General features: G+C 47.7%; 1 protein-coding gene across 1 annotated transcript in view; it reads left to right on the top strand.

The window, feature by feature from the left end:
* Positions 1–19,880, top strand: part of LOC119394421 (cubilin) — a 230,161-nt gene that overhangs the window by 92,864 nt on the left and 117,417 nt on the right. Inside the window, exons 29-32 of the mRNA XM_037661722.2 lie at positions 5,935–6,119; positions 12,211–12,558; positions 14,565–14,915; positions 16,095–16,260. Of these exons, the coding sequence (XP_037517650.1) occupies positions 5,935–6,119; positions 12,211–12,558; positions 14,565–14,915; positions 16,095–16,260 (1,050 nt within the window). The remainder of the gene's footprint in view (positions 1–5,934; positions 6,120–12,210; positions 12,559–14,564; positions 14,916–16,094; positions 16,261–19,880) is intronic.

Raw genomic sequence — 19,880 nt, 5'->3', positions numbered from 1 at the left:
GCTGGCACAAAGGTCACTCGACAGATTCGCAGCTCGAAGTAAAGTCCGTAGGCCGTGGTCGCGCGCTGATTCAACTTGCTGCCGTACTTCAGCGCAGAGAGCCGTAAAGCAGAAAAATGTCGATTGCAGCATGCAGCGGCGAATGTGAGTGAGACATCTCCCGAAAGCTTCAATCGAAACTAAAGTTACACGGCCCACGAAGCTTTATCGCCGTTAAAAAGTATTTAAAAAACCGGTTGCGACTAGTTCGTACATAACTTTCAGGGCTTGTCTCATCTCTTCTTTGCCGTCCGTCCTGGTTTGCACTCCATGCACTGAAATTTCCAGCTCGAAAGAAAAAAAGGCTGTCACATGAAGACAGAAAACGCACACAACGGGACAATATGACAACTACGAGATACACGACGCGAACGAAGTTTCAGGGGCTTCATGAACACGACGCGCAAACCGGCGCAATCGGCCGCATAGCAAGCACACACTCGCGTACTCGCGAGTGCTGATATGGTGGTGCCATCTAGTTAAGCAGCCTGCAAACGCTCCTTTCCGCGCGCAGTAAATTGCATAAATAGCCGTCGTATTCTTTCGTAGAAGTATTCAAAATAAACACAAAACAATATCCGCAAGTTTTTAATTGTGCAGATGCTTCTTTAGGATTGATATGTGATGGCAAGAATGACAACGTTTCAAGATGTCAGCGTTCTTGTGGTTATAGGTCTCGTGGCCCAGCTTTTCCTCTAGAGTCAGTATATTAACTCTATGCTGCCAAAAGATGGATGGATGGATGGATGGATGTATACGGCTGTGCCCTTTAGATCGGGCGGCGGCTCACGCCACCTAGCCATAAAGTTAAGTACTATCACTATGTATTCAAGGATTGCATTTCACTCGTGCCTTCTCCTCCCTTAGCTGCTCTTCTATCTCTCCCCACTTCAACCTATTCCTGCCACCCTGCATGTTAATATAACCTACATCTGAATTTGCTCGGCCCTGCCTACGTCGATTTCTTCTCCCCCGGACTCCACGTGTCTTGGATATTGGTGCCACTTTGAAATCGTATCTGTCTACACTGGTGGCCTCAGGGCACTGGGTTCCCCTAAAAAAGCTGTGGCTTGGCGACCCATCCTATTACCTACCCTCCTGCCCGTGGCACCACTGTAATGAATGCCATCTTGTGCAAAAGGGCGGAGGCCGGGCTCGTACACGTCTTTGTTTACCTCAATTACGCTGTAGCTGAGCTGCCGGCTCATAGCTCTGATGACACAGTTAGCCTCTATCACCCTCCTTTCCATACCGCCAGATTGCCCCCAGACTTCTGGGATGGTGCATATTGTCATATGCACACCCTCAGAAGTTTCTCGAAGCTTACGCACCCCATCCTCTAACTGTCTCTGAAGGTTCTGGCTCTTTCCCTTCAGGACATCGTTGAGACCAGCATGGATGATGACGAGGTTTTCACCCTCCATGCTGTCCCCTACCACTTCCTGTGCTTTGGCCAGTGCATCCGTCATGCACTTTCCTGACTGGGCCTCCACTTTTACCCTCCGGTCTGCCTTCACTGTCGTAAGGACTCCCTGCTTGACTCTGGCTACATTGGAGTCCCCCACCACTAGGACCCTTCTACGGTCCAGTCGTTCGCTGCCGGCTTGCGAATGCTGTGATCCTGTTCTCCCCCGCTGATCCCCCGTTCGCTGAGTGTCCCCGACTCGCGATAACGAGCCCGCTGCCGGTGCTCCTTGCTTTGCCCCGCCGGAAGCCTGTCGCGCCACATCGCTGTAGCTTTTTCTCCTGCTGTCGCCTGTTCCTACATGTGCCACTGCAGCGCCTAGGTCCCCTTTCTTGCCTGTTTCTGCCTGGGATTCCGTGATGCCCTTGCCTTTCGAAACCTCACACTGCTCGGGACCGGAGTCAAGCGCCATAAGCGCCTTTACTCGCTCTTCGAGCTCGGCCCGCCTTTCCCGTTCCTTCCGTAGATCGGCCTCCATTTGTTCTACTAGGCTGGCGGTAGCCTCCCCACGCTCACGTGCCTCTCCGAGCTGCGCTTGGAGCTCAATTCTCTTTTCTCGCTCCACCTTCAGCTCCCCCTTCAGCTCCTCAATGCAAGCTTCCATGCGCTGCACGGCCGCCTTCACTTTCTCGCACAGCTTGCACACGAAGCTCGCCTCCTCAGCGTCGGCTAGATTTGTGAAGGCCGTCTCATCTAGGTAGCACCAGCGCGTGCATTACCCGCACTGCACGAGATCAATGGCGCCTGTGGTTTTTCCAGTCCGCTTAACCATCGCCCGCCCGACCATCGAACAGAACACACGAAGTACAGTCTAACACCGTTAATATAATTAAACAGGCTCACCCAAACACCCTACTACGGGTTAAAACTGCCGCCTACCCCGTTTACCACGTGGTCAACGTTACTGCATCGTTGCCCGTGGCGCACGGTACTCGCGTGTTACCAAAGATGCACTAAACCGCAAAATAATAGTTCTTACATCGGTTATCCCTACAACCCCAACAACACAACGAGCAATATAGAGAACAAATAAAAGGAAATAAAGGAAGAAAAAAAAGAAAAAAAATTGGCCGCGCATCTGCGTTCTTCGCTGCAAATGTCGTCTAAAGACGATAGAAGAGGCGCTGCGTGAGATATGGACGCCGTCTGGCAATAAGTCGGGAAACATGAGTGCTGTGTTGCGGGCTGATAGTACCGGCGCAGCGGCATGTGAAGACCGGCGGTGACCAACGCGACCGGCGGGGACGCCGGCCAGCCCGAACACGCGGTTTGGTGCGATGCGCCGAAGGAGAAGAAACGTCCGCACTCAACGAGTACTCTCCACAAACTCTCTCATTTACGCGTCGCCTGCTAAAACAGCAATGCCAGAGCGGCGCCCCCTGTCATTCGTACAATGAAATACTGAACCGAAACCGAAACACAACATGAGCTTGTGCAGAGGGCACGGAGGAAGACAAGTTTCAGCGCAGTCGCATATTCAGCGCAGCTTAAGAAACTAGGGTCTTTAAAATTGCTTATCTACGTATTTTCTATTAAAGGAACACGCCACTTAATACTTACCTAATGATGTTGCGCCTCAGATATGCGTAATATTTACTTTTTGATCGACAACGTTCACAAGTAGGAACAGACGTACCAGTTCAAGATGGGTGGGCGGTAAGCAAGTGGTTCAACTTTGGCAGGGTGGCTGAATCGAGTGACGTGCCGACAAACAGAAAGACAGACAGACAGAAAGACAGACCAAAATTTCTGCGTTTAAGTTCCCCAAGAAAGACTATCGTCTTTAAAAACTTATCTCTTTGTACGCTGCTCCTGAACCGTCCAACCCCTGGCGTACTTAGGAATGTAGACTTAGATCTGCTGGTAGTGTGGCGGCACCTGTCGGAGGAGATATCAACCACTCTGCGAGCTTTGTCTTTGTTGGGCCTCCGAGATTGCGCGCAACCCGTCGGCGCGCTATTGGCCGCGAGATTAGAGTTACTGTATATGCTACCTTAAGGTAGCATATACAGTAACTCTACTCGAGATCTAGCGGAGTCGCCGCCTAGTGGCTTCTGGCTGAAACGCGCCTAGTGTGGATTGCTTCGTGCGTCGTCTGCTAGCCCCATTGTGTTTGCATGTGCGCGTACGTCATGCAGATCCTCAAATGACGGTGTGTTCCGTTGCGTTTGTGCAACTTTAACCGCTCGTACGTATGCCTAACACGATGTAAAGAAGCATTAGGCCTTGATCGGCTGTATATGTACTCTAATACGATCAGAGAGTGCACTTGTCGAGAGTGCTGTGTGTGGTCGTCGTACCCTCCGTTCACGAGAGTCATATCAGTGTAGGTGCCGCTCTGTGGTTCAAGCGCATTGCAAAGTGCACTTTGCGTTGCCCTAAAGATGAGAAGTAATAAATCTCATGTGAATATAGTAGCCTTTTTGCGGCGCGGCGGTAAAAAAAAAGGCTCGCATATATGTACTTGAGCGTTGTGATTAGGTGTTGTTTATACGTTACACGACGAGTTTCGGTTGTGTACGGTCCTGGTCTCACTAGAGAGAAATATTTCTGTTAAGTTACGTCTGACACTTCAGTACTTAAATTGTCCCCTGAAAAGAACAGAAAATGAAATGACACGGAAATCGCAAAACTGAGTTGCCTTGAGCAATTTTAACTTGTGGCGAAGTTTATACAAAAACACCCCTGTACTTAGATTAAGGTGCGCGTTAAAGAGCGCTGACGGTCAAAAGTAATCCAAACGGCGTAGTTTACATTTATGTCGTAGTAATTTCACGCGAAGCCGCATCTTTTTTTCTTTACATTATCTTGAGCGTTTGTCTTGCGTTGTTTAGATTGACGGAAGGCAGCGGACATTATTCGTATGAAAAAACGTACTTTGGTCCCGTAAAATAACCGGACCTTTGTTCCATTACTGTCGTGCAAGTAATAAATAGAAGAAATTTCCGTGCTGTACAGTTACCTTTGTGTACTGTTACTGGAATAAAAACAAGCGTGTGCGTGTTAAACGTCTCCGTAGCGCTAAAGCACTGTCAGCCACGTAGCTTTCCTCAGTAAACCTATCAACTGTCCTACATTTCATGGAGAACTGAATAAGAAATGCCAATGAATATGTGAGCACGCAGTGCACAAACTGCTATTTCAACTCATCGTGCAGGAATACGGGCTTTCTTTTTCTTGAGGAGCATCCAAATGAACAAGAAGTAAATAGTTTATTCAATCGCGCTATACAGCAGTGCGTAGTAGGTGGAACACGAGCTAAACATGTACAAATAAAACAAGAAAACGCCACCCATTGCAAAAACGCCGACTGTCGCCGAAGGCGAGCAACCCGTTCGTTCGCAGAATGTGCTTCTCTCACTAGTAATTGTAACGTTCGGCGCGCTTCGTGCATAATTCGGGAATGAAGATCATACATATTACCACAAAGCTGCAGTCAATGCATTTTGTTTGCCGGAAATCGGGTCACATCGCTCACAACGAAGCGCTGTTGTGTGCGTTTGTATACGCGCCGACAACCGCCTATCCACACTAGCGCGGCGACGGTGCTGCCACCTGTAGCCCGATCTCGCAGCGAATTTCTGAGGCCATGACAGGGCGAAGCTCAATCCGTCGAGTGCGCTCATGAGAGCGCTGCGATCGCCCGCGATGTCAGGGTGTCTGTGAGTTGAGGGTGCAAGGCAGTCGTGAGGAGGAGGGTATAGATCAGGGGCGTAGCCAGAAATTTTTTTCGGGGGGGGGGGGGCACCTCCTTGATCTGAAGTGGGGGTCGGGCAGGCAGATGTGATCGAGTGTCATTTTGAGCTCTGTATGCCATGGCACAAAAAAATTTCAGGGGGGGGGGGCACGGGCCCGGTGTGCCCCCCCCCCCCTGGCTACGCCCATTGTATAGATATAAATTCCGTAGCGGCCTTGGTAGACGGTGTGTCGCTTAATTACTGGTGCGAATGATTTGGAGATGCTCCTGCCTAAACGCTGACATAACTTCAAAAACCGTTTCAGGGTCCCTTTAACAAAGGAAAAATCAAGGTCACAGTATGGTTTTTAAATTTGGTGCCTTAATCTCCGGGACTCACATCGCGGATTTCAAAGTGTACTTTCTATTTTGACGACATAGGCTCAACGACATTCCCTGTAACTTTGTATGTGAAGTCTCTGGCTCCATCAGATGACAATGTGCTTCATTTTTGCTGATTAGGAACTACGTATATCCTAATAGACGCCGTCAAAATCTATGACGTCACAGCGTTTGGCGCGGGCATCTCAAGGTGGCGTCACCACCAGCATTTTATTTTTGTGCGTTTTCTGGCTTACCAAGCATCCCCTCGAGGCAAGCGCGGTGATTTTGGGATTGTGAAAGTTTTTTACTACTATGACAATAATCGTTTTTCTGTTCAATGTCCCATTAAGCTCGTAACGTACATGCGCAGATTGCAACGTGCACATCAAGAACAAGCAACATGGCGTTATCGAAAGCCCCAACTACCCAGAGCCTTCGCCGCACAACGCCAATTGCACGTGGACCATCGAAGCCTTCACGGGGCACAACATCTCCATCGCCTTCTCCTTCTTTGAACTGGAACATGACAACAACTGCACCTTCGACTATGTGGAGGTAATGCCCTGCTTGATCCTATATATCGCAGGGCATGCTTACAGCTTGCCATTATCATAATCGTCATACGCACCCTCGTCATTTAACTTCCGTCTGCTCTAACTCGAAGTTCCCTCACAGCAATTTCCTATTACCCATGCCATTTGCCAGCGCCTACAAAATTTTCTTTCTTTAAGCACAGCTATCCCACGGCCGTACATAACTGCGTTTAGCCTGTTTTAACACTCCTTCTGTCTCGTCATCAACCAAACAAATCAAATCTTCTTTTTCACCATGTGTAATTTCACAGATGGGGGACAACGGAAAAAAGCAGCCAATAGGGGGCTTAGCTAGTCCGCAGCCTTGCGTTATTCAATTCAATTCAATTTTATTCAACATCTGACAGATGTTTGGTGCACGGACAAAAAGCCTGAAAATGCTTGACTGTGATTGGAGTGCGGGAAATAGCAGTGAAATACATTCAATAAACAAAACAACCACGTAACTGTACGCATTACACCAACTGTTGAATCCAAATCTTCGCTTACTATCAACAACAACATCTGCTTTTAGTCTGTACACCTACTATGCCGTTTCTCTCTTTTGACCTTAATTGTTTCATGATTTCCAATTCTATAGTATTTTTATCCGCAACTCGAATTTAGCGGGCAATACAACCATAACTTACCAGTGACAGATGGCTGTATTTGACAAAAACTGGCCCCTCGAACATCCTCCTTTTTGTCGCTAAGTTACTTAGTAACGTAATATTTGCAACCTCCTGTAAAGTGCGCCGCAATCTTCTTAGTAGCACGCAGCAAGCGGTTATAATTATGCCTATCAAAAAACTTCATTAGATTTCTTAAACGTTGTGCTATGTACTGAACGGTTGTACACTGGAAAAGTCCTAAACAAAGACCTATCAACAAAACACGCATTAGAGCATCTGACGCGACGTCCGTCGTCGCGGACGGTTCTCATACGTTGATTTTTGAAATAGCCAGCACAGCGAGAGCAGGAATATCACGTAAAGGCGATTACTGCTTATAGCTTTTGGCCGTGGTCTCTACTACGATGGGAGCTACTATAGCAAGCCCATCTCCGTTTGACACCAATTCACAATGTTCACTCTTGTATTAATGGAACCATGTGTTCTAGATTTCGGGGCATCTAGATTTCTCCACCGCATCTGCCTCTTTCCGAGCTATTTATATAGACGCGTGCTGCAAAGCTGAAAAATAGGTAGAACCAGACCAATCCTTTATCAGAAGCTGCACGGGCCGTAATTTAGTGAGAAACGCTGAATATTTTGTTTTGGAAATGGCACTCAGTGCTTGATGTCATTCTAGTTAATTCTATCCTCAGCATTCCTGCTAATGCAGCGTCGGTCAACTAAGGTTATCTCTTGTCTAGAGATATGAAATTGAACGTCTGTTCACACACTTTAAGCACTTCTCACGAGAAAAAAATTGGAGGACGCTTGAACTTCGCCCTCAAGAGTAGAACACGACAGCGTAATCGGGCCCCGTGTGCGTCGCCTTCTCAACTGCTAGCCTGGCATCGGTTCTCGGTGGATTCTTCAACCGTGCCGCAAGAAAACGAATGTCTGTGCGCGTAACAGTGGCCGTTTCAAACTGCCCTAAAACTGCAAGTACACTTGCGAGGCTCCCGCTACTCCATAATTTATGGTTTTTAATCAGCGAACAGCGCACTACGCGTCCGTAATGCAACACGTGAACCTACGCAGCTGCTCACTTTGTTGATGCTTTTGATTATGATGATGATGATGACGACGATTAAATATGTCAGGGTGCTTTGTAATGAGTGGTCGTTAAACCACCGGCTCGTTGCGCAATTCACATGTTTTGACGCCTGGCGCGATTCTATGCTTCTGCCACGCAATATTATATGCGCTAAGGAGACTCCTCCCACTACATGATATTCATATACTGTTTTTTTTTTTTTGTCGAAGCAGTTTTAAGCACTGACGTGGCTCTGTGGTAGGACACCTGCTTGCCACGCAGATGGCCCAGGTTCGATTCTTTCTCTTATTTCCATTTTTCTCGATTTTTCGGTCACGGAATATGCTGATTTTTCGCTCACAGCCAACGACGCCGACACCGGAATTTCTGCGAAACGAGAGCTTTTACGATGTCGCGTTAAAATGACTTTCTAGGCTACATTTTTAACACCGGAGCTGTTTGAGCTTGGCAAAACTCCGCGATCGTCTGCACAAAACTGGGCAGGTATGCGCCATAGAAAGCGGATGTGTGCCAAGCAGCTCCCATCATAGCATAGGCATGCATAGTATAGCCAGATGGATGGAAAAACTTCATTTAGTTTCCGGCAGATTAGCGGCCCGGGCCCAGGTCTCCCATGTCGGGACTTGCCTCTCCGCCGCTTCACGGACCAGCTGGACTGCCCAGAGTTGGTCCGCGAGCTTTGAGCTGCGCAGAGCGGCTCTCCACCTCGCCGAGACAGCATCGGGATAAATACTTTTAGCTTTAGCCTAGCATTCCCAGAGCATATGCTTAAGCGTAGCTGTGTCTGTCTGGTAGACCTTGCAGATGCTGGTGTTATAGGTCTCTGGGTATATTGGGTGATACAGCAGTGGGTTAGGATAAGTGTTAGTTTGCAGCTATCTCCAGATAAGTTATTGAGCTCTGCATAGATTGCCAAGAGGTGGAGGGTAGTAACGCCGAGCCAAGTAGAACGCCTTGGTCGGTTCGTTGTTGTATTCCGCAAGTCGAACCCGGTCCGCGTATTCTTCGACAAGTCCATCTCCTCCTGCACGGGTTATAGCGTCGCGTGCGGCGCAATGCGCCCCCTCGTTAAGAAAGTGGCTGACTGGGCTAGTTGAGGAGGTGCGGGGAACCAGGGGGGGGGGGGACAAGATCACGTAGCCTGGGAAATCGGGCCGGCATTCACGACTATACGAAGGGCTTCAATCGGAATCCTACCCTTACTAAATTTCGTACAGCTGTGCGCGAGTCGCTGAGTACAGTCTGACCGTCGGCGAGAGTTACGACTAGGGCGATGGCCATTTCTTCAGCTACCACCCGACACCCGGAAATATACCCAGAGTCTTTCAATACTTCTTATGGTCACCAAACTGGCGCCTCCGTTTCATATGGAGCCAGCGGCCACCGCTAGAGGCGTAGTTGTGCATGAGAGGGCATGCCCACGCTGATATCGCTGTGGCAGTGTGTGGGACCACCTCGGTGTTCTAGCTTTCTAATTTTCCACGACAGTCGCTTTACTTTCACGCATTTACTTTTAGCATTCAGCGCGCATAAATACCTGCCTGAACGCGTGCTTTGTCTTGAAATTGGCACCCGGCAGACAAAAAAAAATAAATAAAAAAAACAGCACCTCTAAACATGCAGCTCGCGGTGGTTTCAGTCTAAAAGATACAAAGATTTGGGATTTTATTTCTTTTTTCATTTATTCATTTATTTACAACAACAATGTTGCGGGAGACCACGGGAAAAAAGCTGACCAATCAGCTTGAGGGTGATCTGGCCACCCTACACGTATGTCAGCCTAAACGGTGGCTACAAACAATAACAACAGAAAATGCACACATAATATGTTGCACATGGCTCATTTCCATGCAAGGAAGAAGCGTGCTTGCATAGACAACATAAACAAACTCAAAAACTTTTCCTTTGAGAACACAACGAAAACGAAAACAAATAGACGACGACATTTTGAAAGCAAGTTCATGGCAAGGATATTGTGGGAAACAGTCTTCGAAGTTCTTTAAATGAGGTTTCTGTATTGTTAAAAAGCTGATCTTTACTAATTCTGTTGAGCAATGCTGGTAGCGTGTACCGAAGCATTTGTTTACCGTAATTAGTGCGACATTTCCTAATTTGCCATTCCTCTGGTTTGCGTATATTGTACTTTATTAAGGTGGTCTGTAATCCTGCTAGAGTTTGTAGGGTGCTATTTCTTTTCAATAAACTAGATTTATACTGGCGACATAGGTTATAGTTAAAGATAGGCTTTAAGAACCAATGCCACGATATGATATTAAGGGACGTCGAAGCGGGGGACTTCTGACTGACTTTTGCGACCTAGGGTCCTTTTACCTGCATATAAATCAAAGTAGACGGGTGTTGCTGCATTTCACGCCTATCGAAATGCGGCCGCCGTGGCCGGGTGAGCGCTGTTTGTCTCAACGCTACATTAAGTCAAGCCTTTTAACATTTGGGTTAAATTAAACAGCGAGCATCCGCAACAAAGCACCAGCATTTGTAAACAGAGGCGAACATGCGAGGTTTTACACACACGCAAACGCCGCAAGTGAGCGCGATCTCTCGGTAGCGCCAGGTTGGCCATAGCGCCAGATGCTTCGTTCACCACGGCTGTGGAATTTCGGTTATAAACTGTGAGCAGTATCTGAGTGCTTCTGCCTGCATATAAGATCAACACAATTAGCGTTACTGCAAGAGCGGTTTCCGTAGGATGACTTGGTTTGCTGACTTGAGAAAGAGATAGAGCTGCTCCGTGCGCTTGAAATTTCTCAGCAGTGCGATTACATTCCTGAACGAGATTTATGTACAATGTGTGTAATACAAACCTCGTAGTTGTCTTCGGTGCGGCGTTTAGTTTATGATTATGGCGAACGAGAAAGGTAAGGACCCACACAGCTGAAGGCGTATTGTAATTGGACAATTCGCTTATCAAGCAGTCCTTTTAGAAGAGTCAGTAAGCCAATCACTTATTCACGCCGCTCGTGCTTTTGACACAGAAATGTCCAGAGTTGGTGTTTTGGTTCTTTTAATGCGAAGCCTTTTACAAATGGTCAAGAGGTCGAATCTCACCGATGCTGACATTGCCATCGTGTTCGGGAAGTCGAAAAAAAAGTTTTATAATTCATTCAGCAAAACAAATTCAACTATGTTGTGCGAAAACAACGTACAAGCACGACCATTTACGAATTTTTGGTTAACAAACCACATACACAGAGCGCCAGGGATCAGGTCGCGAATAAGTTCTTTAAACAACATAAATAATCGACATAAACTAATGGGATATATGAATTGGAGTGGAGAATTGCCTTTAACTTTTTCGTTCTTGCAACTCCCCCATCCCCACTGTTGGACATAAAGTACGCCCCTTGGCTCGTATCTGTTTTTTTTTTCTCTTGTGAAAAAATGGTAATGCATTTTGAGGAAATGCTAAACTTCTGCAGTGCTGCTTACAAGATGCGACTTGCAACCGTCAACAGCTAAAGCAGTGCGAGGTTCCACCAGAACATACTCCACAGCATTCATGTGCACACCAGAGCAAGAAGTTTTGTCAGCGGTGTGCCCTTTCAAATGACCCTCCATTGTGTACACATATATTTTGCTACATGAAAGTTTTGGCAGGCGGGTTGCGTGCGACCTTTATGTTGCAACTACGCGTTGAATATGCCAGAACACTAAATGAAATTATGTGTTTTGCATTAAGTTATATGGCTTAAAATTTGACGCATCAGTTGAGTACGTAGGCAACATGTGCGTGGCGTCAGCATAATATTCTTTTGTTCATAGCAGAAAATTAAAATTCCCCTGGCCAGATTCTAACCCTATAGGTCTCAAATGCTGAATAATGGTACAGCAGAGTAAAAAAAATAGGTTTAATTTCAGAGTCTATAAGCGGCAACGTAAAACATATTTTTTAAACATGGAAGAAAGAAATAAAACATTGCAATTTTTCATACAGCGCAAACTGCAGTACCGAGTAATAAAAATTGCCAAGATAGGCTCCCTAGTCTGAGCAGGTAAATGCAGCTGTTGTATTGCACAAACGACTCGTAGAAAACAATGACGCGCTGTCAATTAACCAGACGAGAGCATATTGGCCCTGTAACGTGACGGTAAGCCAAAAAGACACAAAGAATCCGTATCGGGATTTATCCAGAGACATTATTTTGTCAACGCCTCAGACTCATGTGTTCTGACCTTACCCTTGTGTCAACTACTTGCTCCCGTCAGTTACCAAAGCACGGTGACGTCCAGTCAAACGACAACCGTCATAAAGAAATGATGATTAAATGGAACATCGCAACATATAATCCATTGTTAGCGTTTCAAACGTGGTTCAACGACTTGCTGTACAGGTAAACGAGACGGACTCCGACGGTCATCCGAAACGCCTGGGCCGTTTCTGTGGCCAAATATCACTGCCGAGTACCGTGGTGTCCTCGAAGAACATCGTTACAGTGCAGTATGTGACCGATGGCAGCGTCTCGTCGCGCGGTTTCCGACTCGAGTACGCCTGGAGAGGATGCGGCGGTGTGCTGGTGAAGCGCACAGGAATCATCGAAACACCCAACTACCCGCACGGCTACCCCAAGAACACTGAATGCCTCTGGGTAATCAAGGCACCGCTCGGACAGCGCGTGCAGCTGTCCTTCGAGGACATGCACCTCGAGTCGAGCAGTGGATGCCACTTTGATTTTGTCAGGGTAAGTGTGATGTGACTGGCGTCTGTGAAACAATATGTTGTAATGTTTCGGTACAACGTTGGGACCATGTGCTGCAAGCACTCATTCCGACACGAGCGACAAACTGAGATGGAGACATAGCGTGGTTTTTCATCAGCCAGGGATGATCTTCAAGGTTCATACTGGGCTTTGTCAAATGCTTGGATATTTTTTATCTTGCAATTACTTTAATTCAAGCTATTCAGAAAAGTCCTGGGAAAATATACATGTGCACCAATCATATTTGAGAAGATAGCAAGTTCAGGAATGCGGCTGGATTTTATGGAGTCCAGAACTCCGCTTTCACATTCAGGTTGACTCTCGTCCGACTACCTGGCTTAGATAGGCGTCATGGGCAAAGACGCCGACCAAACGTGATTGTCGTGAGTGTGTGTGACTGCAAATAGCATGGACACAATGGGAAAAAAATTCCGCGCCACCAACGACTCTCAAGCTTAATATTACGCGTACTTCTGCCTGTGTTCTTTCTGTAAACATGATCTCGTTTGCAACTGTTTGGCCGTCATGAACAAGTAAAGATCACTGAGATTATATTGGCGCTACACCAATACCACTTTTTGTATAACGCTGAGCAGCAAGCGTAAAGCTAAAGCTTAATTTTGAGTGATACGCAATAGTCATGTCCTGTGCTCAAGCGGTGACAGCGCTCTTGCAAGCGCGCTCATTTCCTGTATTGAACGCTGTCATATACCGAAGGGCAGTCTTGTGAAGGTTAACATAACGAAAGGAAAAAGAGCGCTTATACGACGAGAACAGAGAAGGAACGACACACGATGCGCTGACTGACAACAATCGTAATGCAACAAGGCGACAGCTGGAAAGGCAAAGCCTGCTAGCACATGCGCAGTTCACATCGTCATGTCAATGTCAGTGAAAAAAAAAAACGTAAGATATAAGTTCAATAAAAGATGAACGAAATGCTTCGCAGCTGTGAATATCGTCAGCAAAAGATAAATGTGGCAGGTACACGTGACCTTGAGGGGCACTATTTAAGAAACTAATTTCTTTCCTACTAACGGATAACGGTGCTGGGTTGACACACGAGTCACTCAAGAATTCCGCGAGCTTCCACAACCAACCGCGCGAAATCTTGGCGGTAGCTAGCACCTTACAAGAAGAAAAGTCCGGGGAGCATCCGCATTTTCCACAGTGTAGGGCCAAATTTGCTTCCCTGTTTGTGGTTCAAGTTATTTGAATGTTCTCTCAGTCGCGTGTTGAAGAAACTCCCCGTCTGGCCGATATAAGCAGCACACTTCGATGTTGCTGCCTTTAACTCGCTATTTATCAGACCACCGTCCGGCACTCCATTTCCTATTCGCTGTCAATTGATGAATGTATACATGTGGTTTATATTGGTGCCCCTACAACAAACGACTAGTGAAGATCGAGTGATTATGCCAAGATTTGCAAAAATGTTGTTGGTAGTTTAGGTCTTACAGGAGTAATTGCACACGGCATTCTAGCTTTTGCTGCGTCTTCTGCGAGGCTGTACTAAATTTTAGACAACAAAGACTCACATTCGCGCTCCTACTTGGCACCGTTATGGACGCCGCCACAACATAAATTATTGTGATTTGATCAGCGCGACCGTGATAAGTGCTGTCCGGATAATACGAAAATAGCATAGCATTTGGTTCACACATCATTTCCACTTGATTTATTTGTAGTTTGAGAACTTATACATACTGAAGTAATCGCAACTACTAGTGTATGCATTGCTGTATTGCTCGATTTCGGTATTCTAAAAGAGCAGTATCTTTGCGTCGTCGATTAATGACTGTCCAGAATAACGTTATACAGTCTAACGCAATAGAGATACAAGTAAAAAAAGTGAGAATAGGCCTGGCGTGTCATCTGGCGTTCGATCTCTTTCTCTGTTCTAAAGTACAGCTTAGACATTGCCCGTCTTCTCCCTACCAGACCGTCGCATACTTACGGGATCCGTCACATCGTATCTCCCGTCGTAGGTATACGCTGGACCTGACTTCACGTCGCCCAAGATTGCCGAGATATGCAGCGCCTCAAGTCGCGTCAGTGAGCTGATATCGCCTGGTGGCACGATGACGGTGCACTTTCGCAGCGACCTGTCGATTCAGGGCAAGGGCTTCCGCGCCACGTACCGCTTCGACCGACGAGGATGCGGCGGCCGCTTCTCGACGCCTTCGGCGGTGATCATGTCACCTGGTTATCCGGAGAATTACGACGCCCAGGATGACTGCACGTGGGAGATACGCGTCGCTCAGGGGCACGTGGTCAATCTGCAGATACTCGACTTCGGCATGCCAGCCAGCACCAACTGCTCCGACAGCTACCTGGCCGTGAGTACCGCAATGGCGTCACATTAGTCATGTTCGCACTGTGAGACGAACGGCTGAATTTAGTTTGCGGGTGCCATCATGCACTGCGCGTTTTGACGTCGTTCGCGTGTTCGTCCGGAACAGTTGTTTCATACTTTCCAGTGATAAAGAGGGGCTAGAACACCTACGAGGATGAAGAGAGGACACCAAGTACGCACACACAGTGGTGTGCGTCTACTTGTCGTTTTCCTCTGAGAGCGTCTACTGTATGTCCTCTTTTCGTCTTCGACCGCTTTTTTACCTGCGATAAGTGACAGAGTTCGAACTATAAACATTACGTGAATGTTGATTTGACCGATGGTTCTCAGCTGAGACGACCATAGTGTCTGGCGGGCTCGTTAACTAACAGACATTGGAACTGCAGTGGCCTCTTCAGGGCTTTTTTGATTACATTGGTCTCGACTGAGCCTTCTGTGTTTAACTTCGGCTTCGACCATTTACTGTGTTTCCTTTTCTCTATTCCTGCGCGAATTGCCAACACATGAGAAACACGTATAACAACATAAACCCAGCACCTCCACCAAAATGTAGTGGAAAGACTGCCCTAAAAGCGGTGGTTTGGTCGGAACAGTAGCAACAACAACTGTACAGGCGCGGGCAGTTTTGTAGCAACCACAGGCTAGGCAGCTCCAGCTCGTGCCTTGCGCAGGGCTGGCGATGGGGCTGCAGCGCTGGGCATTCGTATGCACCACCGACGCAATAATTACTCCAAATTTTTTGCCTTCAATTACAAGCAGAACAACGTGCTTAGCAATCAATGTAGAAGTGGCAAGACTGCTGTAACTTTTTATTATCACACTGCCATAAAACCATGGCCGCCGCGGTGGTGTAATGGTAACGTTTCTCAGCTGCTGACCCATAAGACGCGGGCTTGATCCCGGCCGCGGCGGGCGCATTTCGATGCAGGCGAAATGATTGAGGCCCGTTAACTGTGTGATGTGAGTGCGCTTTAAAGAGCACCAAATGGTCGAAATTTCCATTGTCCTCCACTACGATGTGTTTCATAAGCATATCGTGGTTTTGTCCCGTAAAACCCCAGAAATTATTGTTACCGCAAAACCGTAAAAAAAAAGGATTGTAGGCATAGCAGAACCACAATGCAAACATAGAACAAGACTGTGATCGTTATACATGTTTCAGGTTTACGACAACTTGCGCGCCGGCGGTGACAAATTGTTGCTGCGTCACTGTGGTGACTCTCTTCCGGATCAAGTGAATATCACCAGCACCTCCAACCAGCTTCGTTTGAGAATGAAGGCCTCTGGAATCTCGGCTGGAAAGGGCTTTAAGGCACGCTACACCACAGGCAAGTGAACCTTTAAGGTTTCTCGTTTACGAACCGAGTTCATGCGTCGGGTTGTGCAGCAACTCTCAGGGTCGCCAAATGTGCGTGAGTCGCGCAGCGCGTCGCAGAAAGTGTCATCATAAACAGCCCACAGTGGGATACAACTTTAGAAGACACGAGCCACCAACCTTTCATGTCTTCCTGAGTTACATAGGGTCCGCCGCGGTGGAGAAGTGGTTATGGTGCTTGGCTACTGACGCGAAGGTCGTCGGTTCGATACCGGCCGCGGCGGTCGCATTTCGATGGAGGCGAAATGCTTGAGGTCCATGTACTGTGCGGTGTCAGTGCACGTTAAGGAACACCAGATGGTCGAAATTTCCAGAGCCCTTCACAACGGCATATGTTATTATCATATTTTGGTTTTGGGACGTAAAACCCCAGATAATATTATTATTAAGTTACATAGGCACCAACCTCTCCTTAAATATATTTCATCTGAAAAAGCTTGTGTATTACAGCTGGTATGCACAAGCGCTCAATATAACTACGTCCTGTCGCGGCATTTCTGGCCACTGAAGGTGACGTTAGCTCTGATTTAGCTGTACGAGCCAATACTACGTCAATGCGACAGAAACGACCGATGTTTGAAATGATAGTATATGGGCATTACTTAACCCTAAATTGACATGTTTCCTTCCGTGAGCACTGCACACGTTATATGTGCAAAATATACTAAGGGGAAAGTGAGTCATGTGCTGGGATCACAATACTTTGGAACAATAATTCATTTTTGGGTCATTTTTTCCGTCTGCAAAACGACAACCTCACGGCACTGGCGTGTATTGCATCTTTGCGGGCGTACCAGATATTCAACCTACGAGCGCAGCGGATGTTTGCCGACCAGATGCCGTGCCTGAAACATGGAATGGAAGGATGTCACTAATCCCGTTAATGGGAATGGCAATCGCCGGGCGGATTCTAAGGGCTGGCGTCACGGCCCTCCGAAAACGCACCACGAAAGCGCGGACAATTTAGGGTTGGTCCTTTGGTGCGCCAGCGGACGCCGGTTGTGGTCCAAAGACCGAGTCAGAGCCGAGAGTCGATAACATAAACGAAAACGAAATATATTCTCAGTTAAGGCAATACAAATATCACAAAAACACGTGCGCACTCGGCTGGTACTAGTTACAACTTCACAATATAATTCAGATGGTGTTTACACAACGGGAGCCAAACAAACAGATCACACGCTACGAATGCAATCGCATGCATTACAACTATTCAACGACAGTTAAAGTCCTGAATAGATACTGGCGTATCCAGTCCGCAATACTTGGACGGTAAACGAATGCTTCTCTTCAAGGAAACACTCACGCCAGCTCCAGCGTTGATCGTCGTAGCTCAACCGTCGTCGTGACTTGTCACGGCTCACACGGCGTCGTCATCGGATTCTTCCAGATCGACTGACCGCACACCATCATAAACACGTCTTCTTTGGCTAACGGAGCCACACTTCGCATAACTTCACCATCACCGGGCCGACTGGCTCGCTCACTCCTTCACTGACTACTTCACTGACTTCACTGGCCTCCTGAATGATCGTCGTCGCACGCTTTTATCCCTTCTCCCCCGGTTTCTAGAAGCGTCGGGGGGGTTCCTCGGCGTGCAGTACAGCTAAGGCCAGAGAAAGGGCGAGAGCTTTCTCGTAGGTTCGAATCGCGGCGGCATCATCGGCCATGCGTCACCCTTTCCTTCTAGAAAGATCCAGGCTTTGCCGGGCGTTCGATCGTGTTGCCTGCGTTTGGCTCGAGTGGGTGAGGAGGATGCGGCGCGCCGGCGTCTTTTGATGCTTGTTTTTTCGTCGTTCGAGCTTCCTGGGCGCGCGACTCGCGCCGTTCTGTCGCGCAGCTGCTTGAAAGCGGCCTCGCGCGCGCTTTATTACGCGCTAATTTGTGACACTGCCCCCCACTTCAAGAATATTATCACATAATATTCAAACAACACAAATGAGCGCGCACATACACACAACTAGAAATGTCCCACATATAGAGTCCATAACTCAGTCCTTCACACAATGCGCGTCACATTCACAATAGAAATATCAATACAATTCACAGGGCATTTCAATGTCACTACATATGAAAGATAAACACAAGTACATAAGTACAAAACACCATCATACATTTCATATCAACAATGCAAAAGCACAAAATAAAGCTCTTCCTTTACAACGCTTATACAGTTATATCAATAGCATTGTACACATAAAATAACGCAAACTTGGGCTCACTAGCCATACACACTTCCCGCAGGGTATAATAACACAACACATTCAAACTCAAAAACACTTCAAACAAATTCAATTCCAACACCCTATCCTGTCATCATCGCGTCGAGCTTGCGTCCCTTCTTTCGGTGCTCGCTCGCTCTCCTTTTGTTCCTCTTCCTTTTCTTGCGAGCCGTTCCATTTGACGGTGCCGGAGGGGGCGTCTCTGCTGCCGTCGACACGTTCGACGCTAGCAAGGCGTGGTCGCGTTCGTTAGAACGTTCGCGGGGTTTCGCCAACTTCTGTGCGTCGTGGTGTTTTGCCTGGACGACCACCTTCGTCATCATTCCACTCACGGGTGGTGGTGGCCGCTTGGTGGCAACATCACCTGCTCGGCGCGTCTTCACATGCGGTACAGTGACCGTTGGTGCCTCACTGTTGACATTCTTTGACGCCTCGGCTTCAGTATGAGCTCTGGCGACATCTTTCCCGGGATCCTCTTCCGCGGTTACTTTGTGTCGCGGTTCCTGAACAGACGAGAGCTCCATCTTCGGGGCTTCTCCCAAACGTTCAGGATCATCCTGCCCTCGCGCTCCGGCGATGTTTCCAATGATTAGGTCAATCAGGGGGTTATTCATGCATAGGGCACTAACTCTCCCGCTGAAGTAAGGGGTCTCAACCTCAATCTTGGCTTCAGGAAGCATTAGAATCGAACTATCAAGCAGGCGAACCGGTTGGGTGTTGCCTGTGAAATCGCTCTCTCGGACCAATTTTTTTCGTACGATAACAGTGGTGCACCCACTATCTCTTAATACCGCGACTTCCTTTCCACCAACCTTCCCCTTAAGTGTCGGCATTCCTTTCGTTGTGTCTGTTGTCATCGCAGCACCAATGAAATGCATCTTCTTCCCGCTTTTCAGATCGGCCAATTCCTCATTGGTCTCTTCTGCTTCCTCGTTTGGCGGGGCATACGCACAAGCCGCTTGGTGGGCTTTAATCGCATCGCTTCGACATGCGTCTGCTCTGTGCCCACTTTGTCCACATTTGAAACACTTCATCCCACTGGGGCGTGAGAAGTTGGTCCGACAACTGTTAGCGCGATGGCCCACCCGGTTACACAGAAAGCATCGCGGAACAATCTCCGGTGCACGCTTCTTTTGTTCAGGTGCCGATTTCTTCGACTCCTCGTGAACTTCCTTTTTTACTTTGGCTAGATTCGTGCCACCTTGTGCTTCCAAGAATTGATCGGCCAATTCAAGCATATCCTCGAGCGATTTAGCTCTTCTCTCTTTCAGATACAGCGCAAGGCTCGGGTGGCAACTGGTGAGAAATTGCTCTCTGATAAGAAGCTCTCTAAGCTCACCGTACTCCTGCG

This window comes from Rhipicephalus sanguineus, chromosome 5 (genome assembly GCF_013339695.2).
Source record: "Rhipicephalus sanguineus isolate Rsan-2018 chromosome 5, BIME_Rsan_1.4, whole genome shotgun sequence".
NCBI classification, from domain to species: Eukaryota; Metazoa; Arthropoda; class Arachnida; order Ixodida; family Ixodidae; genus Rhipicephalus; species Rhipicephalus sanguineus.
This window is presented reverse-complemented; position numbering and strand designations above follow the sequence as displayed.